Source organism: Pristis pectinata, chromosome 2 (genome assembly GCF_009764475.1).
Source record: "Pristis pectinata isolate sPriPec2 chromosome 2, sPriPec2.1.pri, whole genome shotgun sequence".
Lineage (NCBI taxonomy): Eukaryota > Metazoa > Chordata > Chondrichthyes > Rhinopristiformes > Pristidae > Pristis > Pristis pectinata.
In genome coordinates this window covers 42814690-42841019 of record NC_067406.1, presented here as the reverse complement: position 1 = coordinate 42841019, position 26330 = coordinate 42814690, and the positions used below count along the sequence as shown (strand labels likewise).

The following is a 26330-nucleotide window of genomic DNA, read 5'->3' as shown; positions in this document are numbered from 1 at the left end:
GGGGCTTGATGGTCACCGTGGATTTGGTGGGTGAACGCGCCTGTTTCCATACTGTAGGACCGTGCACATCCCGAATGCTCCTTTTCCACTCTAGGTGGTCATGGGCCAGGGATTCCCAAAAGTCAGTGGGGATGTTGCAATTTCTCACAGAGGCCTTAAACACATCCTTGAATCTTTTCCTCTGCTTGGCTGGTAATTTCTTCCATTGACAGATCTTGAAGTAGAGTGTCCATTTCAGGAGTCTGGTGTCAGGCATGTGAAAGAAGTGGTCTGGTCAACAAAGTTGAATGAGTGTAATTATGGCCTCACTGGAGATGATGGCTTGGAGAGGACACTGACATTAGCTTGCTTCAAGTGGATTTGGAGGATTATGCAGATTCCTCAAATGTGATATCTTTCTAGTGCCTTGAGTTGTCTGCTGTAGGAAATCCAGGTGTCAGAAGTATATGGGAGGGCAGAGGTCATTTTGCCAAGTAGACAATGAGGTTTGAGCCAAGTCTGAGGTTTTGCTATTCAAACACTCTTTTGCTTAATTGACAAAAGTCTGTAGTTTCACTGAAGTCAATACTGAATTTTATCATCAATGTCTGCCTTCCACAGAAGCTGGCCTCTGAGATATGGGAAGTGATTGACTTTTCCCAGAGACTCACTGTGAACATTTCCTGTTGGTGGGCAGTCTTGAACAGCAGAGGCAGATTGGTAGAGGACCTGTATCTTGTAGAAGTTGTGTGTAAGGCCCACTCTTATCTGTTTCAGTGAACAAATTGACAATGCCTTGAAGCTCAGCCTCTTAGTATGCACAAACACAATTACCATCTGCATACTGCAGCTCGACTACTGAGGTTGGGTAACCTTGGTTCTGAAGTCCAATTGCTTTAGGTGGAATAGTTTCCCATTAATTCTGTAGATTAGCTCCATTCCCATGGGAAACTGTTGGAGGTGAGGTACAGTATTACAGTGAGAAAAATTGGGAAAAAAGTATTTGGGCAATGTTATAGCCTTGTTTGACAAAGCATTGACATAACTCCATAGTATATTTGAATTTCTAGGCCTTGCTTCCTCTGCAAAGAATAATTTCACAAATTGTGTATGATTCTAACCTTTTGCACACACCATTTAATTCTATACAAATTGGATTTACACTTGGAGATTGAATGGGCGTATGTGGGACTCCAAATACATGCTCAGAATTTCAGTCAACACACCTCCTTTACTTTTGAACAATTGTTTTCAGACTAAAGTACACATGGATGGCTGGTTCACTCAAGATTCTTTCTTCCAATGTTTCTCTCTTCCAATAAGTGTTCATAAAAAACTAATGACCACATGACTGCTTCGAGGGTAGTAGCCACTGATAAACAACATGATATTTTCCTTTTCAGATTTAATCTGAACATTTACTAAGAAAAAGTCATTTCTGTTTATGACAGCCATTTGCTTTGGAAAGGTTTGCCTTGGTTGTGAAGTGTTCAGTTCGATTATGAATCCCTGGTGTAAGGCTTAAAGAAGTCCTCAAAACTATTCTTCACAAATGGTGCATTTGGCACCAAGTTAAATTCATTGTCATTAATGGTGCAATGGCTCAAAGGCTTAGCAGTGGGTGTGGTGCAGATGAACAAAGTTAAATCTCAGCAAGTCTTTAAATGCCAACCAAAGATGAAACTTATAAAAGTTAGGAATTTGATGTAAAATAGAGTGAAATACAGTTTGGATTCAGGCTGGTCAAGGGCCACACCTTAGTTTAATCATGACTGGTATGAAATATTGCTGAGTGCTGTGAGAAGCTGGAGAAAAGTAGTTTTTTTTTGGCAAAAGGATGGAGAAAACTACTGCTATAGCAAAGAGAAGTATGGTCTGTGATTGTCCAGGGGCCAGCACCTGGAGTATTGATGACAGTCTTGGATTCAGTATGGGAAGTGAATTCATGATTTAACCAGGTCATGAAAGGTGAGAAGAAGCTCCCACATTGAACCGCATATTGTTTAGCATATCAAACTTCAACTCACCCTCCACCTAATCCAGCCTTTTCTATGACATCTTTCCTCACTCACTTACATTGTAAGCATACCATTCCTTTATCTGTGCACTCCCTCACACCTCCATCTAATCATCCAGCACTCATCTTAATCATGTCATTTTGTAACTTGCCTTGTTGCTTCCAAATTGACTGCACTGATTGGATGAACACAGTCACTCTAAAGTCTTATCTTTCACAGAGGAGAGAGACTGCAAAGGAAGAAGTGATGCAGAGACGGACCTTCACAGATTTCTCAGGTTTCAATTGCAGAGCAAGAGACACTGATCAATGTGATCATTGCCATACCTGACCATTAGAGTGATCAAAATAGGACCTAATAGTCATGTGGCATCAAAATTAAAAATCACAGACGTACATCAGCAATTGAACCATGATCAGATTGATAATGCTAAGTTGCAATATCCTTATCATTACGAATTCATATATTTCCAGTTCATCTGGACATGTCACAGAAGCAATCATTTGACTTTCCAAACAACCAGTGCTCAGGGAAACAGATTCCTTCTGAGGATCCACCATCACAAGGCTCATGCTTGCTGTGTGGCATCTTGGATACTTGGACTTAGTTGGGACCAGTTAGGCAGATATTTAGAATTTCATCCGGTGACTCACACGCACAACTGAGGAAGAGAAACTGTGGTATTGAAGACAGCTGTGGAGAGTCTGTGCCAGACTGTACAGACCTTTTCAAGTTCTGCTCAGCTGGACACATGCTGCACAGAGAGAGCCATCAGTGAAATGGGTAATTATTTTGAGACAGCGGAAAATTTGTGAAATACTGGTTAGCCTTCCGTATGTACTGCAGAATGTTTCTCTTTCCCTGGAGGGAGTGGCTGGCTCCATTGAAAATCAATTGCAGCAATCAAATGAATGAACATGGCAGTGCAGACTCTGAATAGCAGTGTGTCTAGCATATCTAATAGGTTGATGTCACTGATCGACACCAAGCTGGCCTCCTACTGAGTGGAAGGACTGGAATGAATCAGGCTGGTGAGAGGGCTGATAGAAGAAAACAGACGTGAAAATGGAATTATTAATCACCCAACCCCATCTTCCCATCCATCCCAATGGACTCCTGTTGAGAATATTGCCAAAAGAAATACTTAGGTCAAGAAGTCCTCTGGGAGTACCATTAATTAAACTACCATACTCCAAATTATGGAAACCATCTTCCCATCCATCCCAATGGACTCCTGTTGAGAATATTGCCAAAAGAAATACTTAGGTCAAGAAGTCCTCTGGGAGTACCATTAATTAAACTACCGTACTCCAAATTATGGAAAATAGGAAATTATGGTCAAATCTCAAAGAAATGTTAATTGTTCTGCCCTGACTCAATGAAATAAAAATCAAGTACTTTCTTAATTTCTGAACAGCCAAGTCCCCTGCAATTACATTTTATCCATTAGATCACCAATCCTCACCAGCCTTTTAGCCTCTGGCTTACCCTCCTGCCACAAGTCCTTTCAGACTCCCAAGGACCTTAATAGAGCCCCAGGACTACTACCCAACCCTTACCTTAGCCCCTAATCCAATTGCCAAACCATACTGATCACTTTGCACTAAAATGGTCTTTGTTTTTATTTATTCTAATTACATTTTTTCCTGCAAAATTGTGTATAATATATATATAATTTATGTTTTTCTTGTGAATGCTGCTTATATGATGTTATGTGCCTGTGATGCTGCTGCAAGTAAGATTTTCATTGCATCTGTGCTTACATGTACTTGTGCATATGACAATAAACTTGACTTTGACTTTGACCCTTAGGTGCTGAACCTGATCCAATCTTTCCACCATCCCATCACCTCCTGCCCTCCTGTCTTGGCTGGTTATATGATCATCCACATAGTCCATCCTCATACCCAAATCAGGCCTACAACTACAGACTGCCTCTGCCCATAATCCCCATTCTCCCATTCCACTTACTTCCCACACCCCAACTCCCCACCCACTCCCACCAAACCAAGCCTCAGCAAAAATTGCATGCCTTTTCACTGTTTCCCAAGCTGTTGGGCTACAGGGCTTACTGATGTCCACAACAGCAGGCTTACGAACAAAGAGCGGTTCACATGCAACACATATTGGAGCATACAATGCATGCTTCTCATACATAAGATTAACATTCCATATGTAAGGAATAAACACAATTTTCCTTCCTTCTGATATCAAAAGATAATCACCAAATTTGCAAGATAAACAAGCCTCAAGCTGCCTTGTTGTGCTGCAGCTCACTATCACCCCAGTTTTTTTATAGCAAAGTTAAGGCAGGTATTCAGTTGTAAGTATCACAGAAACAGTTTATCAACCAGTATCCTGCTATTGCAACCAACATAATCGTTACTCTGAGATAGCCCAAGAGTTAAAAATGGTGCTTATATAATTTGTTCATTGAATAATGTGATGATTTTCACTGAGAAATATAAACTCAGAACTTTCCATTTTCCTCTTTTATTCCTAAATCACCCATTCCGAACCAGGAAGGTAAAATAAAGCTGACCTTCCAATGAAACAAACCTGGCAAATTAAACTGCTGCTTGCTCAGCTCTGCCTCTCACAATGTAACTTGGTGGTAAATGACGATTAATACTTACTTCATAAACCATAAATTTACCATGATAATTTATTTTCCTATGTAAATGATGATTATTATTATAAAATGCAAAGTACAGCATTGGGAGCGAAATGAAAATGATACCTGTCACACTGCCTTGCAAAATATGTGCACCTTTATCATCTTATAGCACCCTTTTTATATGCCATTTGGCTACAGATAGTCTGTACTGAGCTTATGAATAAAAGGAATTGTTTCACATGACATATTTGATGATACTTTAGCAATTTGGCTTTCACAATACAAATGCAGATGCTGTCAGTGAAATAAATAGATCATTCTACAGCTCAATGTAATCAGAAGTTTACATCAGCTATCAATACTATAGCAATTCTTCTGAAACTATCTTCTTACCCTGAGGTTTAAACAGAAGTATTGCATCTCCTCCAACCTGATTCTGCTGTCCAGCACTAGGCAGTGGGTACAGATTATTTTTTTTATTTACAGCGTGGTAACAGGCCCTTCCAGCCCAACGAGTCCACGCCGCCCATTTTTTTTTAAACCCAAATTAACCTACCGAATGTGGGAGGAAACCGGAGCACCCAGAGGAAACCCACGCAGACACGGGAGAACGTACAAGCTCCTTACAGACAGCGATGGGAATCAAACCCCGATCGCAGGTGCTGTAATAGCGTTGCACTAACTGCTACACTACCATGCCGCCAATATGCTCTGCTCATAGCCATAGGGAGATACAGCACAGTAAGAGGCCACTGAGTCCACACCGACCATCAACCACACTTTTACCCTAATCCTTTATTAGTGCCATTTTTATTCTCTCCATATTCTCATCAACTCTCCCAGATTCTATAATTTCACCAACACTAGGGGCAATTTATAGTTGCCAGTTAACCTACCAACCTGCATATCTTTGGGGTATGGGAGGAAAGCAGAGTACCTGGAGGAAACACAGGCAGTCACAGGAGGAAACACAGGCAGTCACAGGAGGAACATGCAAACTCCACACAGACGGTAAGCGAGATCAGTATTGAATGTGGGTCTCTGGTGCTGTGAGGCTACGAATCTACTAGCTGCACAACTATGCCAACACTGTTTCAAGCTGCAGATTGGAAAGAGCACATTGGAGGCAAAACTCCATCATCAACTCCTGCACTGAAATGTACTCACAACTCACAGTGAAGGCAGACATTAGTGGCAAAGTTCACCACTGCCTGCCCTGCACCAACATAGCTTCTGGTCAATATAGGGAAACAGTGCTTGGAAACCAAAATATTAAATCGAGCATCAAGCCAATGATCTACTAAGCATTCCAAAGTCAAAGTCGAGTTTATTGTCATAGGTGCAAGTACTATGAAAAACTTACTTGCAACATACACAAGAAAAACATAAATTAAACATAAATTATACACAATTTTACAAGAAAGAACATAATTGAACAAAAAAAAAGTGCATTTCACTGCAAAGTGATCAAACTGGTCATCGTGTTGCTAAACTGTAGTGATTAGGATTTTGCCAGTTGGTTCAAGAACCGAATAGTTGAAGGGAAGTAGCTGTTCTTGAACCTGGTGGTGGGGGACTTCAGTCTTCTGTACCTCCTGCCCAATGGTAGCTGCGAAAAGATGGCATGGCCTGGATGGTGGAGATCTTTGGTGATAGATATTGCCTTCTTGAGGCAGTGCCTCCTGTAGATACTACCAATAGTAGTGAGGAATGTGCCTGTGATGTATTGGGCAGAGTCTTCTGCTCTCTGCAGCTTCTTACGATCCTGTGCATTAGAAAATGAATCAACATCAGAGTCCTCTGCCTGGCCAAGATACACAACATTGAGGTAATGGTTATGGTCAACAACTCCAGAGAGTGGGCCAAATTACCCCTATGCCTGATACCAGACCCCTGATGAAAGCACTCTTTTTCTTGCTCCATCCTGGGAAGTGGTTTCCAGGAGAGCAGAGAAAATGCTTCAAGAACTTTCTCAAAAGATTCCTTGAAAATTGTAACATTTTCTTTAACTCATGGGAATCCCTGGCCTATAACTGCTGAAGATGGAGAGAAAGTATCTGAAAAACACTAAAACTCTGTTGTCTCCAAAAAGGAGGACATGGTCCTTAAGGAGAAGTTAGCCCAAGAGCAGGTCTGTCCTGGTAGACCCATTTTTCAGTGTGCTCTTCCCTCATAAAATATTTTTTTTACCTTGACTTTATTCTTTCTCCCACTGTCAAGTCTCTTCCTACTTACGTCCAAGGCCTCCACAATCTGACAGTTTCCAGTTTCCTGATACCAACTGGTGCATTGTCACCATGGTGTCTAATCACCCTGCACATTCATCCCACACCAGGATGGCCTGAGGGCCTTTGCTTATTTCTTGAACACAGCCCAAACCAGTCCTCTTCCATCACCATCTATTCTCTAGCTGAATTCTTTGTCACATTAAACAACTTTTATAATCCCTCACTTTATCCAAATGAAAGGTGTACCGATGAGAGACCATCTTCAAGTTATATCTGTCTCTTTGTGGGATATGCAAAACAGTCCTTGTCACAGTGTTACTCATGCCATCACTCTCACATCTTTTCCTAGTTGACTCTTCATTAATTCATCTCATACGTAGAAATATAGAAAAGCTACAGCACAATTCAGGCCCTTCAGCCCACAAAGCTGTGCCAAACATGTCCCTACCCCAGAAATTACTAGGCTTACCCATAGCCCTCTATTTTTCTCAGCTCCATGTACCTATCCAACAATCTCTTAAAAGACCCTATCGTATCCGCTTCCACCACCGTTGCCGGCAGCCCATTCCATGTACTCACCACTCTCTGAGTAAAAAACTTACCCCTGACATTTCCTCTATATCTACTCCCCAGCACCTTAAACCTATGTCCTCTTGTGGCCACCATTTCAGCCCTGGGGAAAAGCCTCTGACTATCTACCCGATCAATACCTCTTGTCATCTTATACACCTCTATCAGGTCCCCCCTCATCCTCTGTCGCTCCAAGGAGAAAAGGCCGAGTTCCTTCAACCTGCTTTCATAAGGCATGCTCCACATTCCAAGCAGCATCCTTGTAAATCTCCTCTGCACCCTTTCTATGGCTTCCACATCCTTCCTGTAGTGAGGCGACCAGAACTGAGCACAGTACTCCAAGTGGGGTCTGACCAGGGTCCTATATAGCTGCAACAATACCTCTCAGCTCCTAAATTCAATTCCCCGATTGATGAAGGACAATAAACCATATGCCTTCTTAACCACAGAGTCAACCTGCACAGCCGCTTTGAGCGTCCTATGGATTCGGACCCCAAGATCCCTCCAATCCTCCACACTGCCAAGAGTCCTACCATTAATCCTCTATTCTGCCATCATATTTGACCTACCAAAATGAACCACTTCACACTTATCTGGGTTGAACTGCATCTGCCACTTCTCAGCCCAACTTTGCATCCTATCTATGTCCCTCTGTAACCTCTGACAGCCCTCCAAACTATCCACAACACTCCCAACCTTCGTGTCATCGGCAAACTTACTAACCCACCCCTCCACTTCCTTATCCAGGTCATTTATAAAAATCACAAAGCGCAAGGGTCCTAGTACAGATCCCTGAGGTACACCACTGGTCACCGACCTCCACGCAGAATATGACCCTTCAACAACCACTCTTTGCCTTCTGTGGGCCAGCCAGTTCTGGATCCATACTGCAATGTCACCTTGGATCCCATGCCTCCTTACTTTCTCAATAAGCCTTGCATGGGGTATCTTATCAAACACCTTGCTGAAATCCATATACACCACATCTACTGCTCTCCCTTCATCGATGTGTTTAGTCACATCCTCAAAAAATTCAATCAGGCTCATAAGGCAGGACCTGCCCTTGACAAAGCCATGCTGACTATTCCTAATCATATTATACCTCTCCAAATGTTCATAAATCCTGCCTCTCAGGATCTTCTCCATCAGGTTACCAACCACTGAGATAAGACTCACTGGTCTATAATCCCTGGGCTATCCCTACTCCCTTTCTTGAATAAGGGAACAACATCCACAACCCTCCAATCTTCCAGAACCTCTCCCGTCTCCATCACCGATGTAAAGATCATCATCAGAGGCTCCACAATCTCTTCCCTCACCTCCCACAGCAGCTTGGGGTACATCTCATCTGGTCCCAGCGACTTATCCAACTTGATGCTTTCCAAAAGTTTCAGCACCTCCTCTTTCCTAATATTAACATGCTCAAGCTTTTCAGCCTGCTGCAAGTCCCCACTACAATCCCCCAGATCTTTTACCGTAGTGAATACTGATGTAAAGTATTCATTAAGTACCTCCGCTATTTCTTCCGGATCCATTCACACTTTCCCACTACTGCACTTGATAGGCCCTATTCTTTCGCATCTTATCCTCTTGCTCTTCACATACTTGTAGAATGCCTTGGGGTTTTCCTTAATCCTGCCCGCCAAGGACTTCTCATGCCCTCTTCTGGCTCTCCTAATCTCCTTCTTAAGCTGCTTCCTATTAACCTTATACTCTTCCAGATCTCTAACATTACCTAGCTCTCTGTACCTTTTGTAAGCTTTTATTTTCCTTTTGACTGGATTTATTATAGCATTTGTATACCACGGTTCCTGTATCCTCTTGTGACTCCCCTGTTTCATTGGAACATGCCTATGCAGAACTCCACACAAATATTCCCTGAATATTTGCCACATTTCTTCCGTACTTTTCCCTGAGAACATCTGTTCCCAATTTAATCTTCCAATTGCCTGCCTGAGAGCCTCATAATACCTGTTACTCCAAGTAAATGCCTTTCTAGTCTGTCTGTTCCTATCTCTCTCCAGTGCTAACGTAAAGGAGATAGAATTATGATCACTATTACCAAAATGTTCACCCACTGAGAGATCTGACACCTGACTAGGTTCATTTCCCAATACCAAATCAAGCACTGCCTCTCCTCTTGTAGGCCTATCTACATATTGTGTCAAGAATCCTTCCTGAACACACTTAACAAACTCCACCCCATCTAAACCCCTCACTGTCTGGAGATGCCAATCGATGTTTGGGAAATTAAAATCCCCCATCACAACAACTCTGTTGTTCTCACACCTTTCTCGGATCTGCTTCCCAATCTGCTCCTCAATATCCCTGTTTCTATTGGGCGGCCTATAAAAAACACCCAGTAAAGTTATTGACCCCTTCCTGTTCCTAACCTCCACCCACAGAGACTCCATAGTCAGTCCCTCCACGACGTCCACCTTTTCCGGAGCTGTGACACTATCTTTGATCAACAGTGCCACTCCCCCACCTGTTTTGCCTCTCTCCCTGTCCTTTCTGAAACATCTAAAACCCGGCACTTGAAGCAACCATTCCAGTCCCTGAGCCATCCAAGTCTCCGTAATGTCCACCGCATCATAGCTCCAAGTATTGATCCAAGCTCTAAGCTCATCCGCCATGTTCACAATACTCCTTGCGTTAATAGACACATCTCAAACCTGTCTGAGCATGTCCTTCTGTATCACCTGCCTATCATACCTACTACTAGCTTTCTCTATTTAAGAGCCAAACACCTCTTCCCCAGTCTCTCCAGTCTGGATCCCACCCTCCAACAATTCTAGTTTAAACTCTCCCCAGTAGCCTTAGCAAACCTCCCCACCAGGATATTGGTCACCCTGGGATTCAACTGCAACCCGTCCTCTTTGAACAGGTCATACCTGCCCCAAAAGAGGCCCCAATGATCCAGAAATCTGAATCCCTGCTCCTTACTCCAATCCCTCAGCCATGCATTTAACCTCCTCCTCATTTTGTTCCTATACCCACTGTCACTTAGCACAGGCAGTAATCCGGAAATTACTACCTTAGAGGTCCTGCTTCTCAACTTCCTTCCTAATTCTCTATAGTCTTTTTTCAGGACCTCATTCCTTTCCCTACCTATGTTGTTGGTACCAATATGTACCATGACCTCTGGCTGTTCTCCCTTCCTCTTCAGGATATCTTGGACGTGATCTGAAACATCCCGGACCCTGGCACCTGGGAGGCAAACTACCATCTGAGTTTCTTTCCTGCGTCCACAGAATCGCTTGTCTGCCCACCTAACTATAGAGTCCCCTATCACTACTGCCCTCCTCACTCCTTCCCTACCCTTCTGAGCCACAGGGCCAGACTCTGTGCCAGAGACACTACCACTGTTGTTTCCCCCAGGTAGGCTGTCTCCCCCAACAGTACTCAAGCAGGAGTACCTATTGTCAAAGTGGTATAGCCACAGGGGTACTCTCTGGTACGTGACTCTTCCCCTTCCCCCTCCTGACTGTGACCCACTTGCCTGACTCCCGTGGTCCCGGTGTGACCACCTGCCTGTAACTCCTTTCTATCACCTCCTCACTCTCCCTGACCAGACGTAGGTCATCGAGCTTCATCTCCAGTTCCCTAACACGGTCCCTCAGGAGCCGCAGCTCAACACACCTGGTGCAAATGTAGCCTTCCCGGAGGCAGGGAGACTCCGGGAACTCCCACATCTGACACTGAGTACAGGAAACCGCACTCATACCCCTTCCCTAACTCAAGTCACCTACCTTTCCTCGCCCCTTTACACCGAAGCCCCTTGAGCCAAAGCCCAAAACACTCTGCTACCTCTCACTCCCGTTGACCGCTCTGACGCTGCCCGCTGGATATGGCAGTTTGCTTTTGAAACTGCCCATGCTTTACCTGCTGACGTCACACGCCTGCGCAGTCCAGTTCCCACTATTCCCGATTAAAACTTATATAAAAACTTATAAAAAAGAACCTTATAAAACTAAACCTTATAATAAAAACCCTATATATAAAAAAAAGAAAAACTTATCTGTCCCAAAGTCCCGACATCTGCCGAAGCGAAACCCACGAAACCTCATTAGAATTAATTGTTATAATGCACCCCTCATACTGTATGTTATTAATCTTAATATCAAAGTTCCAATGAGACCCAAGGGAATGGTGCAAAGTTGTGAAACAGTGAATCCAAAGTGCTTCAAGAACAAAATCTGTCACCTGCACATTCAGTAGGTACAAGGAGGCTGCATTACTGTCAAAGAGAAGACTTATTTTCATGGAACCACTATTTAAATGTTACACTACATGATCTTCAGCTTCAGTCTGCAATGTCAGTGTCCATCTAGCCCTTCCAGTATGATGCATTACTAAAGTGCAGACCATGATGGTTGCCTTCTTTAAGCAAGAATATTATTTGCATAATGAAAACACAAAATTAGCATATCAGTCATCATTTATGGAGACGGAAACAAAGTTACTTTTTCACGTTCTCTAAGGAAAGGAGATCCATCTGAATCAGTAACTCTGTTTCACTCTCTATAGGTGCAGCCTGACAGGCTGAGTATCTCCAGCATTTGCTTTATTTCAGATTTTCAACAGTTCTGTGGGGAACTGCTGGCATTTCTCCACATAAGCACTACCAAGCTAGGGATTGCTGGTCAATCTTTGCCAGCAATTTGGTCCAGTGTTGCATTCATCATGGAGTTCAGCTGGAGCATGAATTTACTACAATTTCCCAGCACTTAAGCTGAGGAATTTGCTGACTGACCATACACGCAGGTTAACTTGACACAGGAACCATGGCTTCATTTATTTGAATAGAGGGGATCTGCTGTGACAGAACAATATAAATATTGGGTAGTTTACATTATTCTGTACAAATTCTTTTTAATTAAGTTGTTTATTTCTCGTGTTCTGAAGTGTTTTAAGAGACCTGCTGAGTTCCTCCAGCATTTTAAGTGTTGCTCCAGATTTCCAGCTTCCACAATCTCTCTTGTGCCTCCATTTTAAATGTTTCAGGTCATTTTTAATATTTTTAAAACAGTTTCATTGATTAATTTTCAGAGATATTCAGATAAATTCAATGCTTTTGACAGGTTTGACAGATGGCTGTGGGGCACAGCTTATTTGGCTAAGAAGTGCTTTTAGTTATTTTATAGGTGAAGCTTGTCTGTCCCACCCCACCCCTACAATACATGTTTTTTTTCCCATCAAATATTTTTACACAGCTTTCAGTTACTAATTAACCTTTGCATTGGGTATTTGTCCTTGGGGGCAGGGACATGGGGGATTGAGTCAACAACTGTCATACTGGTTCAGCCTGATACATTTGACAAAGTTTGTCAGATGTGGCCGATGTCAGTCATTGCATTTTGGATCTTCAATTGATTAAGGGAACTTGTCTTGAAAACTATTGGTCAAGCAATTAAAACCATTCTTCTTGACTGTGAAAACATGATTTTGAAAAGATGGAATTCAAAAGAAACAGGAAACAAAATCATTTAAAATTGGCACAGGGATTGAATAAGGGTAAGAGGCAGCCTTTTGTTTTACAGATCTAAGGTAATTAATTGTGATTACTTTAGACTTGAAAATTAAAGATTTGAAGCTATTTTATCCAAGTTATCAGTTAAATATTTGTGATATTAATACCCAAGCTGAAATCTAGCCAGCTGACGAAAGCAGAAGTTACCTGGGAATTGCTGTCAATGCAAGTGTTAATTATCTGAACAATGTATCACTCCTTCTGTTATTTATTGTTGGAACTTTCAATGCCAAAACGACAAGCATCTAGTCAGAACGAAGTGTAGTAGAGCACTAGGATTTTGTTGATTATTAATGTATTTTATGTTATCCATGGATTTTTTCCAAGGTTTCCCACGAGGAGGGCATGGCCTTGGCAAGAGAATACAATTGCCCGTTTTTCGAGACATCAGCAGCTTTGCGCCTCTACATAGATGATGTCTTTTATGGCATGGTACGAGAAATCCGAAGGAAAGAAGCTTTGCCATCTACTGAGAAGAAGATGAAGAGGAAGGGCAGTATCTGGAGCAAGTTAAAAGGCTCATTCAAAAAGAAGAAGGAAAACATAACATGATAGATATTTATCCTCTTCACTGAATGGATTAGGCATAGCAGGTTGTAATCCTAAATCGGTGCATTAGGAATAGCAAAGGAAATTCTGTTATTTGATTTGTTCAGCTACTTTTAGAAGACAGGTGTTTTGTTACCTTGAGATGCTGCCCAGCTTCTAAAAAATTATATGTTTTACACATCCATATTATGACATAAACAAGTTTTAGTTTGACTAGATTGCAACTATTTATAAGTGATCTTTATTACATAGAATGGGTGATGTGCTCAGAAGAATGAAGTTTTATTCAATCAAATGCACTGCAGCTAAAAGTTGATTTTGTGATTATTTTTATCAAATATGACTACTGTAAGTTTTGAATCTAAAACACAGATTTATAAATGTTTTTGTCCTTTGAAGCCTTTCTTTCTTACTTTTATCACCATGAACAGATGGCTAGGGAACCTATATTGTTCTGCAATGTAAACATGGTAAATTCAAATCTGGTATTCTGTTTAGTACACTGATTATAAACTGGCGGCCTGTGAATTATAAATAGGACAGACAGGCCTTCTGCATTGGGCTAAACTAATAAGTTGGTCAGAGAACCAAAGTTTTTGCCACACAAGACAATTGTTTGGGTCATTATGTCCATACCAACCAGAAAAGAGCTGTTTCGGTTAATACCAATTCCCAGCTTTTAGTCTATTGTCTTATATGTTGCAGATCATTATGTGTTCATCATGTTACAATTTAAATATGATCACGTGAAGAGCTGCGTTTCTGTCTCTTTAGGACAGTAAACTCCAGACCCTCCTATTCGATGAGTGATAAAGGTTTTCCGTAACTCCCCTCTAATCCTTCTACCAACCACCTTAAATCTATGGCCTTTAGTTATTGTCCTCTCTGATAAGGGAGATAGATGGTTTCCCATTTACCATTGGCTACAGATCTCACAATTTTATGCACTTCAGTTATGTCTACTCAATCCCAGTTTAACCAATCTCTCCTCATTAAATTCCCTAGCCTTGGCAACATCCTTGGAAGTTTCCTCTGCACCTTCCTTATTGCTTTGACATCATTCTTGTTAATGACAATTGAATGGTCTATTAATATCTGTCAACTAAATTTAATATTGAGTTTTATTTTTATTTTCTAGAAAGATCTCACTTTGAGTGAAACAAAATCATACTGTCATTAACTATCAATGAAATAGCGGTTGTGAGTAAAGAATAAATAATCACAATATTTGTAATGCATCCAGAAAGACCTCAATTTTAGTAATATTGCATATACTCCACATTTCAGAGGGTGTCAGATTTATGTTTTATCATATCCTAACTGTTACAGTTTCCTTATATGTTTATCGTGTCTTGATATTGTTATAAAATTAAATATTCTTCAGTCATCAAGATCAACAACTTGGGAAATCTGCTTCATACCTGAGCTTGACACATCTACTGATGTCTTAATTATATTTTACACTTATACCCATTTCATTCATGCCTCAAATCTCATATTCACTAACCAGACGAAGAATTAGTTTTGGCCAGATCATTGTATTATTGACCTACTGGATTTCAGTTCAGATCTTGCAGGTGAGGGTTCAACACTGAATATTGCAGCAACTAGAGTCATGTGAATCAATTTGTCACTGCAACATGTGATTATCTGTTTATTTCCTGTAACATTTCATCTGTCACAATTTCCTGCTTTTGGATGATGTATTTATTTTGTATATTAGAGTATATTGTACAACTGTCCCTCTAGAGAATTCTTTAAAAACATCGGAGCTGGAAATAACGTTTGCATTTGTATGTATAGTATTGATTAGAAAAATAAAACTCCTTTGCCTTCTTTAATTTCAACTATTTTCTGAGCAGTCATGCACTACATGTAGTACTACACTTGGCTGAATTTTTTGTGAGTGATATGCTCATTAATAAAAGGGTTGGTATTTCTGTAAAACTGCATCTATCACCATAATTGCATATTCACTGAAGACATACAAAAGACCCATTTCTCCTTTCATAAACCTTTATCACACTAACAAAAGTGTACATGCCATGACTGTGCAAGGTCAGGATCAGTTAATTGAATATTTTAGTTGCATTGTCCCAAAATAAGTTCTGTCAAGACATTGGCACGGTCAATCTTTTTTAATTACAGGAATGATGATTGGAATATTTCTCTGAATTGCCTTTTGCAAATGTAGTGAGCTATTTGTTATGATTAAAAATACAACATTTAATAACCCTCTTATATTCAGAATAAAATTGTACACTCAGCAATCTGGATATTCTGCTGCATCTAGCAATACTTACTGTTGTTAATCAACAGTTCTGCAATCAGTCTTACAGTGAGAGAATCACTTTATGTGCTGTGAGAATTACTGCTTTATATTTTTCTCCTCTAACTCCTTTGCTGCCATTGGGAGTTCAGTATGAATTAAGTTAGATAAACCTTAGTATTGCTCTGAAGCAGGCTCTGAATCGAGAGGGTACAGTTTTTTAATAAATCTTTTTAGGGGAATATGAATTTAAAATGGAAAAGACATCAACGCTCAATAAATTATTTTATATATTTATATAAAGAGGAGCAAAGTAATAAGGAGAACCTTAGGCCTATTTAAGGCAGATGCCTTCAAAATTATAATCATTAATAATAAAACAGCACACATGTAACATCTGTTTTCACAGCAGACAAAGAGGATGAGATAACATTTTCAAAGGGGAACCTAACAGTTCAACAGACAACAAAATTGGTGGATTTAATGTACATTTTTAAATTGTGAATGGATAAAATGATGGGACGTTATAATGGGACAAATCTGCAAGACCTGATGGTTTCCAATCCTGGGTCACAAAAGAAATAAGTTGGGAAATTGTAGACACTTAATTATGTCCAAACTCTGTGGGTGTACAATGTACCTCCACATTACAAAGGGGTTGTGTTCCTAGAAAAACATCTGTATTGTGATTTTCAATAATGCTGACCCTTTTTTTCCCATTGAATCACATGTTCAAAATGGAGCTGTGTTCCTATTGAATGTTTTCTCCCAACTGTAATGCCCCCATGGGTGTGCGGTCTACAGGCAGGGGAATGCTGATTGTATTGTAGGCAGAAGAGAAAGGGTTGTTGTTTTAATCAACAAGAATTGGATGTTACATTGTTTGATGAATTATATTGTGCAACTATCAAGTTAGTTTCCAAAGCAAATCTCTTAAGTGACCTCCTACTCTAAACCAGCAGTCTACAACCATTGTCCTGGGTAAACTAATTCAGTTCTCTGTGTACATTTTGTGCTGATTCTTTTTCACATAACTTCCATAAGAGCAAATTTTTAATCCATATCTCAAATTGTTTGGTAGTGATTTGTGAATTCAGAAAGGGAATTGCAAAGGGAACAATCCCTTTGAAATGCTACGAAGGGTGAAGAAGATATGGCTGGTAGTGGAATCTCATTGAAGGAGACAGAAATTGCAAAGGGTGATCCTTTGAATGCAGAGGGTGGTGGGATGAACGATGAGGATCAGGACAACTCTCTCCCTACTCTGTCCAGGATGATAGGGGCTGAAAGTAGAACTGCAAGAAATAAATAAGATGCAATCAAAGACTCTGTTAACTATGGTGCAGGGGAAGCCATAGTTCAGGAAGAAGGAAGACACCTCAGAGACACCTGTGGGGAAAATCTTGTCATCAGAGCAAAAAGAGTTGGAAAGTGAAATGGAGTTCGAACAGGGGACAAAGGGGGGAATCAGGGAATTGGAAACTATCAAAGCAGCAGTGTTTATCAGAGGATAGGCTCGCAACAAACATTCATTACAGGCCTACCAAGTCCTACAGCTATCTCCACTGTACTTCCTCCTACCTTCCCTACCTCTTTCCCCAGCACCGGTCCAGCACTCCTTCCCACTTGGACTGCAAACTTACTGGCCAGGGAAACTCTCCTGAAAATATTACAGTAATTCTTGCTTCTGCCGTTTTTCTTTAACAATTTCTCAATCAATATTTGAGTAAGTAAAATACTCCAATATTACCATTCCATAGTTTTTGCACAACTCTCTAATTTCCAGGCAAATTTGCTCCTCTGCCACATTTGCAGGCCGACAGAATACTCCAGGAATATGATCACAAATATCTTGCTACTCAACTCTAATCAGATTTATTATCTCCTTGTCCCGTAAATATACCCTCTCTTCCAAACATTACCATGTTTTTCCTGTTCTTTTTCCTTTCCTTCCATTCCTAAACATTTTGCATCCATGAATATTAAGTACCAAATCCTCACAATTTTTAAGCTACATTTCAGATATTACAAATATATTTTATTCCCACATGGCTGTTTATAGATAGTACGTACTGCAGCCACTGTATGATATTGGTGGAAGTATGAATGTTTAGGGTGACTGATGGGCTGCCCATCAAGCAGGCTGCTTTGGCCTGGATGGTGTCGTGTTCTTGAGATTTGATGGAGATGCATTCATCCAGGCAACTGGAGAATAGTCCATCATTCTCATGTTTGGTGCCCAGGGAATCAATTGCCACAGAGTACCCAGTCTCTGACCTCCTCTCAATGGCATAGTATTGATGTGTCCAATCCAGTTGGCTGTCTGGCCAATGATGAACTTCAGGATGTTGATGGTGGGGGAATTGACCATGGTAATACCATTGAATGTAAAAGGTGGCTGTTTAGACCTCTCCTGCTGAGGTGGTCATTACCTGTTGCAAGTGTTACTTCCCACTCATTTCTTGTCTGAATATAGGCGTGGACTGCTTCACTGGTGAAGAAATTGCCACTGGAATTGAACATTGCGCAATCATCAGCAAACACCCCCAATGGTGACCTTATAATGAAAGTAATAGAAGATAGTTAGGTATAGGACACAGTCTTGAGGAAATTAGGGTAATCTCAGCACTGTTTTCAAGTGTTGTTCAACATGGAGAAGCAGTGACAGTGACTCAGGGTGGTTGGTAGTTGGTAACTGGGAGCAGGTTTCTGTGCCCATGATGAACTGTTGCCATGATACTTCATAGATTTGGAGTCAATTTTGAAGATTCCCAGGCTTACTCCTTGTTGCTTCTTTAACACTAATGTACCCCCTCTACTGGATCGGACCTGCATCTGGAACATATCTGGAACTCTGATTAGACCACACTTGGTTCAGTTTGTGTTCAGTTCTGGTCGTCTCATTATAGGAAGGATGTGGAAGCTTTAGAGAGGGTGCAGAGGAGATTTACCAGGATGCTGCCTGGATTGGAGATCACGTCTTATGAGGATAGGTTGAGTGAGCTGGGGCTTTTCTCTTTGGAGAGAAGGCGGATGAGAGGTGACTTGATAGAGATGTACAAGATGATAAGAGGCATAAATCGAGTGGACAGTCAGAGACTTTTTCCCAGGGCAACAATGGCTAACACAAAAGGACATAATTTTAAGGTGATTGGAGGAAGGTATAAGGGGGATGTCAGGGGTAAGCTTTTTACACAGAGAGTGGTGGGTGCGTGGAACACACTGCCTGCAGAGGTTGTGGGGGCAGATACATTAGGGAAACTTAAGAGACTCTTAGATAGACACATGAATGATAGAGAAATGGGGAGCCATGTGGGAGGGAAGGATTAGATAAATCTTAGAGCAGGATAAAATGTTGGCACAACATTGTGGGCCGAAGGGCCCATACTGTGCTGTAGTGTTCTATGTTCTAATGCAGCCAGTCATCTAATTTGAATTTTGTTTAAAGTATTATTTTTAATTAAGACCTCAGTTTCCAGGTCTCACCATCTCCAACTTTCTGTCTCAGACCACACCTCTTGCATCAAGCACCACATTCCCTTCTGGGCATCAAGTTCCACATTTAGTACTGAATGGGAATGGTGTTCTATAGATTCTGTACAAGAGATTATTCGCAAAAATGCAAGAGCATAGCCTGACCTTTCTGGTTTTTTTTGTTTGAGCAGAGGGTTGACCAAAGAGCATAGCATTTGTAATTGGTCCAGAGTTAGGAGACAGAAAACAGAGATAAGAGAAATTTATCCTAAATTTACCTTCTGGCATCTGCTCTGGATCCTTAACTTTCTGACATATATATCAATGACGTCAATGGCAGAAATGCAAGAAGATGCCAGCTGTGGCCTCAGTGGTAACACACTCACATCAGAATCAGAAGTCTCTTTGTTGAAGTCACTCTGCAAAGACTTAAGTACAAAGTGTTGGTCAGCTTTGCAGAACAGTGCTGAAGGAGTGCTGCACTGTGAAGTGCTGCACTGTGAGAAATGCCATGTTTTGAATATGTCAATGTTCTTTGATGGATGCTTCTGGTCTCACAACATTATATCGAAGAACAGAGGAAATTTCTCTTGACTAATATTTATCCCTCAACTGGAGACATTAAAAGCTCATTCTGGTTGTAGAATTTGGCTTGACTGCTGGGTTTCCTAACTTATAGCAGTGACTATTAGAAATCATTTCATTAACATAGCATCATTTTCTCTCTAATAAAAATGTGTGACTTTCTAAACACTTCAGCAAGTAGGTACACTAGTTCTTATATAATTCTTAAATTAGAACGGTGACTGCGCTTCACAAGTACTTGAGTGGATGTAAAGTGCTTTATGACATTCTACATGTTCTAAATAAAGACAAAGACAATTTTGTTTGTACCCAAATTTGCAGATAAAACAAAGTTAGGAGGCCCAGTAAGCTCTGTGAATAGGGACAAGGGTTACACAAGTGCAAAGTCTAAATGAAACCAATGCATTTCAATTTCAGGTAGTGTGAAGCTTGTTTCAAATTCAAATGAAAAAGACAAATCAAAATATTTTCCTAATAATAATACATTAGGAACAGCACATTAAAGGGTTTTATGAAGTTATGTATGCAAATAAATAAAAGCTATTGTACATTAATAGAAGGGCATTCAACCTCTTGATCTGTTCCGCGATACAATCTATTCGTTACTGACTCCATCTCAATTCCATTTCCCCATCTTTGTTCTGTGTTTCTTGGTACAGGGAACTAATAAAAGTCAAACTGTATCACTCCTAAAAATTCCCATTAACCCAGCCTTTTGGGGGAGAGCTTCAGATTTCACCTCTTTTTTTCACTTCCTGATTTTGTTCCTGAATTGTGAAGTTATTTCCTTTTGTTCTGAATTCCCCACCTGAGGAAAATGTTTCTCCATATCCACCCTATTCGAACACATTAACTTTTTAAACAGATCAAAACAAGCCATCAGCAAGTTCCACCTGAAAGGTTTTGACAGGTGAGATATCACTTCATCTAGAATTTTGTATGTTTGCTTGTGAGCGTGGAGTCACTATCAACATCAGTGGCAGCTCAAGCACTGAGGCAACAGGAAGGACCTAAGTGGTGATTCAATGCAAAGCAGTATGGCCATATGTCTCCACAAGGAGAGCTGCCAGATGAGCAGTGGGTCTGTTGAGGATGGCGGTGGCTGGGGCGGTGGAGAGAAGAAAGACACCTGGGTTGTGGGATGACGGGAAAGCAAGGGGCAAACACTTATTAAGATTTTCCCAGATACGGAAGCTTAATCTGTGAACATAGTTATTGGGTTCCCCTCTTCCTGTCTGTTTGTTGCTTCACCTTTTTGTCTTGCCTTTGACCTTGCCATCTTCTCATAATGAAAGATAGCTGCAAGACAAGAAAATAAAATGCATTGTGAATGCACAAAGGACCCATTACCATGGTAACATGTTGGCATGGTTAGGCATGTAAAGTCTGCCTCACAAGCCAGAAAGCTCACCACTATCAATGACTTCATCGCTTTGATAGGATTTTTTTCAAAGTGCAAGTAAATGAGTTAAAGCTGTTGAACTACAAAAATTGCACAGACTTCAAACGTCAGGGAGTTGATCAGTACACTTGATCATCTACCAGCAGTAAAAGTTGACTTAAATGTGGGCTTTGAATAATCAATTATTCAGCACCAGACTATGGTTTATGCCAAAAAGGTGATGGGACATTAAACTGCTGGTCCCATCTTTCCACATTTATCAAAGAATTATGAGCATTTGCTGAATAATTAATAAGTCCTCCTGAAAATTGGAGAAATGACACAGTAAGTGAATCCAAATGATGTGAGCCAAGAGCAGCACACTTGCCTGCAGAGTCTGTGAAATCAGCTGGTGGACCAGAAGATTTTATGGAGCATAATTTCTCTACCTCTAGCTACAGAGCAGAATGATTAGCAAATATTATTTCCTCAAGTTCAGACATATTTAGCTTGTATGAAATCTAATTTATTCCCATTTTAATTTACTGCACAATTGATCTTCTCATTTTTATTAAATTTTTCCTCCATTTTATCAGTTTTGTTATTTTATTAAAATAGAAACAAAATATGTGTGAATTTGGAGGCTGGTTAGTTATCTCCTATTACTCACAGACCTAGTACATCAACATCATTATTGGCATACATATAATCATCTTGATTCCTAACTCCTGTCAGGGTCCTAACAATAACAACTGTCTTACAAGAGCCATCACAGCTACTAAAACTACAGTGGAAACCACTAGTGGGGCATTCACAGAGTGACTTGAATGCCTGGGCTGATGTTGAGGCATTTTCCAGTGCAATCTAGAATGGGTTTCTTGTATTAATGTCAATTCATGACAGGCCAAGTAGAAGGAGGAGGAGAAGCAGCTAAGGATAGGAGAAAGAAGAAAAAAGAAGGGAGGAAGTGGATCAAGGATAGGACTAACAGAGGAATCAATGGTGAGAGGTCTTTATTGGATGCATAAGGAGCATTTGATCACCTTATGCTCCCAATAAGGAGCCTGAGAAACGTAAACAAGGTTCAGAGAATGAAGCAATCCCTGTTACCACAAGTATACCAGAACTGCATGCCAGATCAACTTACTTTGGTGTAATTACTATAGGGCCCAGATGTGGTTGCCTCTTGCCAGGCTGTTCCCACTTCCAGCTGTTGGCCTCACTTCTCTGATGCTGGATGCAGATAGATCAGACCCTTGGTATTTATGAGAGCAAGGAGTTAAAATGCTTGGAGTCTCATCTTGGCTCCATCAGCTGGATACACATTCTTCTTTCACAATGGGTTAAAAGTAGAACTTTACACTGCTTTAGGGATCAATTTGTTTCCTTAACAACGTGTTTACTTTTGTGTATATTTATTCTATCTGCTATTTCAATAAAAAGGTGAAAAGCTAGCTCATCAAACAAAAGTTAAGCTTCAAACAGATGTTCATGTAATGATTTAAAAAAACAAGTAAAATCAGTCAGACGGGAGACTGTTCCACCACAGGATACTTAAAAATGCATTTCATAAATCAGTCTGGAAATAAAGAAGCCCTTAGCAAAAGCAATTTGTATGAGTTGTTGGCTCCGTGCAATTTGAGAGCATATTTATTAATGGGGTATTGAAAAATAGATAATTGAAGAGCGGTTTATGCTGAATCAGTGTCTTTTCTAATCTACTTTAGAAATTATACACAATGGAATGATTGGTACATCAAGAGGACATGGCACAGCTGGTCATTTGGCCAATTATATGTACTGAATATGGGTTATGACTATGGATATTTATTTTATTCCAGGGCTGACTTCTCTTTATAATACTTTTCAGTTGAGGCAATTAAGCAGACATAGTTTATATATTTGCCCAACATTTGTTGCCCATCCTCAGTTGCCCATGATCAGTCAGGGCTTTGCGGAATATAGAGCACATGCAGCCAGATGTACAGTTTAAATTGGTGTCACGGTCAGCCCAGATATAGTGAGCTGAAGGGCCTTTTTCTGTGCTGTATAGTTCTGTGTTCTATACATTCTTAAGGTGAGCTGCCTTCAAAAATCATTGGTGCTGTTCCAGCACAGTAACATTGGGTAGGGACTTCCAGCAATCAGACCAGCAACAATGATAGAACAGTAATCTATTGTTAGGTCAGAATAATATGTGATTTGGAAGGGAACACGATCATGGTGACGTTCTTATCTTTCCTGGTAGTAAAGTTTGTGGGTTTCAACATCCAATCAAGGTAGCCTTGGCAAGTTGCACTTTATTTTGTATATGGTACACATTGCAGCCATAGTGCACCAGTGGTAGAGGGTATAGATGTTCAAGACGATGGATGAGATGTCGATCGATATTGGTGGCAAAATGAACTGGGAACAAATTAGTGATAAATTGTAGCAGGATATAAACAGACTGGAAGAGTGAGCTGAGGCATGAAAGCTGAAACTTAATGCAAAGAAATGTGGGCTAACGCACTTCAATAGGAAGAATAAGCAAAGGCAATAGAGATCAAAGGATTCCATTCTAACAGAATGCAAGAGCAGAGTGACCTTGGGGGAATGGCGTAAAAGTCATTGAAAGTGGCAGAACAGGATATCTCATCCAATTGGCCAAGATATTTAAGTCAATGGAGATTAAGGAGTGGATATTTAAAAACTAAGTAATTAAATGGAACAGAGATGGCTGGGCAAGTTATTTGTTGCAGCCGAACCTACGGGAACTGGTGGACTTCTGTGTGATTCACAGTAACTATATCTGAGCAGGCATTGGCTGCTCGAGGAACTCCAGCTCAGAGTTGATGAGCTGGACTCTGAGTTTCAGATACTGTCACACATTAAGGTAGGGGAGAGTTTCTTGTCACTGTGCCAGGAGGCAGTTACACCCCTTAGATCAAATAACTCAAATTTGATCAGTGATTAGAACAGGAGTGACTACAGGTAGTAGATCCAGAGGCTGGTCCAAGGGGACACTCAGCATCTTCCTCGTACTGATAGGTTCAATGTTCTTGTTCCCTTCTTGCATGAGAATGGGGACTGTAGAGAGGATGTACAAACTATCCATAGTACCAGATCACAGGGGGCCATTCCAGTGAGGGAAGTAAAGACAAATTAAGTGGTCATAGTGGATAACACAGTTAGCAAACAGATAGTATTCTCTGCAGCAAAGACAGAGTGCTGAAGGCTGTGTTGCCTACCTGGTGCCAGAATCAAGAGCTTCTCTTCTTGGCTGGAAAGGAACTTGGAGTGGGAACGGGAGGATACAGTTGGCATAATTCACGTGGACACCAACAACATAGCTAGGAGTACGAAGAGACTGGATATTATTATAAGTTGCTCAAGGCTCAAGAACCATAAAGGTAATAATCTCCCCATTATTACCTGAGCCATGTGCAAAATGACTGAGGGTAGGATGAGACAAGTAAACACATGACTCAAAGGTTGGTGTGGGAGAAATGGGTTCCTATTCAAGGGGCACTGGCACCAGCACTGGGGAAGTAGAGAGTTGTTCTGTTGTGATAGACTTCATTTGTATCATGCTGGGACCACATAACCTGGTGAAGCACATATCCCAGCTTGTAGATAAGACATTAAGTTAATTTCAGGTGTGATTTCAAGTGACAGGAAGTTTAATCAATCAAAATGAGAGAGCAGTGGCTCCGGGTAGTGAAGGGATGAATGAAAATCAAAGCATGATGGGCAAGGACAGAAAATATAAGCAAAGGTATGTGATGTACATTGAATCTGAAGTAAGTAACAATGATAAAAGGTCAACGCTTAAGCCTCTTTATCTGAATGTATGTAGCATTTGTAACAAGATGGATGAGTTGAAGGAACAAGTTGAAATAAATGTTTGATTTAATAGCTATCACAGAAACAAGGCCGCAGGATGACCAGGGCTGGGAACTCAATGTTCCTGATTGTTCCGAGTCCCAAAAGAACAGGTATAAATGAAAAGGGATGGGGTACGTTATTAATCAAGAAAGGTTTCAATGAATGGTGACAAATGATATGGGTGCAGTGGATTGTGAAGTGGAATTATTTTGGGTGGAAATAAGGAATAGCCATGGAAAACAGACAGAGGTGGACTGGTCTATAAGGCCCCCAGAGTGTTGCTTCACATTAAGACAAAGGATAAATGGGGAAGCATTGAAGCTAAAGAAGAACTACAATTATCACTGGTGATCTTCTTCTGCATGTTAATTTGGCAAATCAAAATGGGAAGGAATCAGTGGAAAAGAAATTTGTGGAGTGAGTCAGGGATTGTTTCTTAGAGCGAAACATTATGAAACCATCCTAGGAATAAGTTATTTTAGATTTGGTCGTGTAAGATGAGGTATGATTAGTAAGAGATCCTGTGGTTACTTTTCCTTAAATTTTATCTATCTTTTCTTTACCTCATTGCCCTCCAGCACTGACAGAGCTACTTAATGGCTTGAAGCACCTATTCAACCTTTCAAAGGCTTTCAGATTTTACTTGTCTCCTTATAATGACACCTACCATTAGTTATCCTCATGCCTTTAAATTTCACTTGTACCCACATTTTCTTAACATCGTTTGATTCCATTTCAACATTATTCTCAGGAGGGAACAGTAATCACAATATTGAACCACGGGGCAGGCTTAAGAGGGACAGGTGACCTATCCCTGCAACTATTTTCTTGCATATAATGCTCTGGGGCTGGGATGAACGACACCGACAAGCACAACCATCCTCCTTTGTGCAAGTTGTGACTCCACACTGTGCAGTTTACCCCTTGTAATGTGATCCAAATACAGTGTGTACATGTTTGGAATTTTGGTGCCATCCCTTAAAGGGAGAACACCATGAAGTTTTGAAGAAGTCCCCTCCTCCACCCTCCAGTCTAAAATTGGTCTTGATTACTAGTAAGGCCACTTTTAGAATACTGGTAGGTTTTTACCAAAGTACTTTCAAAAAGAGACAAACTTTGATAACTTAATACAAGAGTATTTAGACATTGAGTTTTATGTTAGTAAAGCTGAATTTGCCAAAGTTAAATTCAAGTTTATTGTCATATGCACAAGTACATGTATGCACAGATGCAATGAAAAACTTACATGCAGCAGCATCA

At 40.7% G+C, this 26330-nt stretch overlaps 1 protein-coding gene across 4 annotated transcripts in view; it reads left to right on the top strand.

Moving 5' to 3' along the window:
• The window catches only part of LOC127584676 (GTP-binding protein Rit2-like), a 222128-nt gene extending 206798 nt beyond the window's left edge, over positions 1 to 15330 (top strand). For all 4 annotated transcript variants that reach the window (XM_052041573.1, XM_052041563.1, XM_052041554.1 and 1 more), the window contains one exon: positions 13273 to 15330. In XM_052041573.1, coding sequence (XP_051897533.1) covers positions 13273 to 13497 — 225 coding nt within the window. In that variant the 3' untranslated portion in view covers positions 13498 to 15330. The remainder of the gene's footprint in view (positions 1 to 13272) is intronic.
• The last annotated feature ends 11000 nt before the right edge of the window (positions 15331 to 26330 follow it).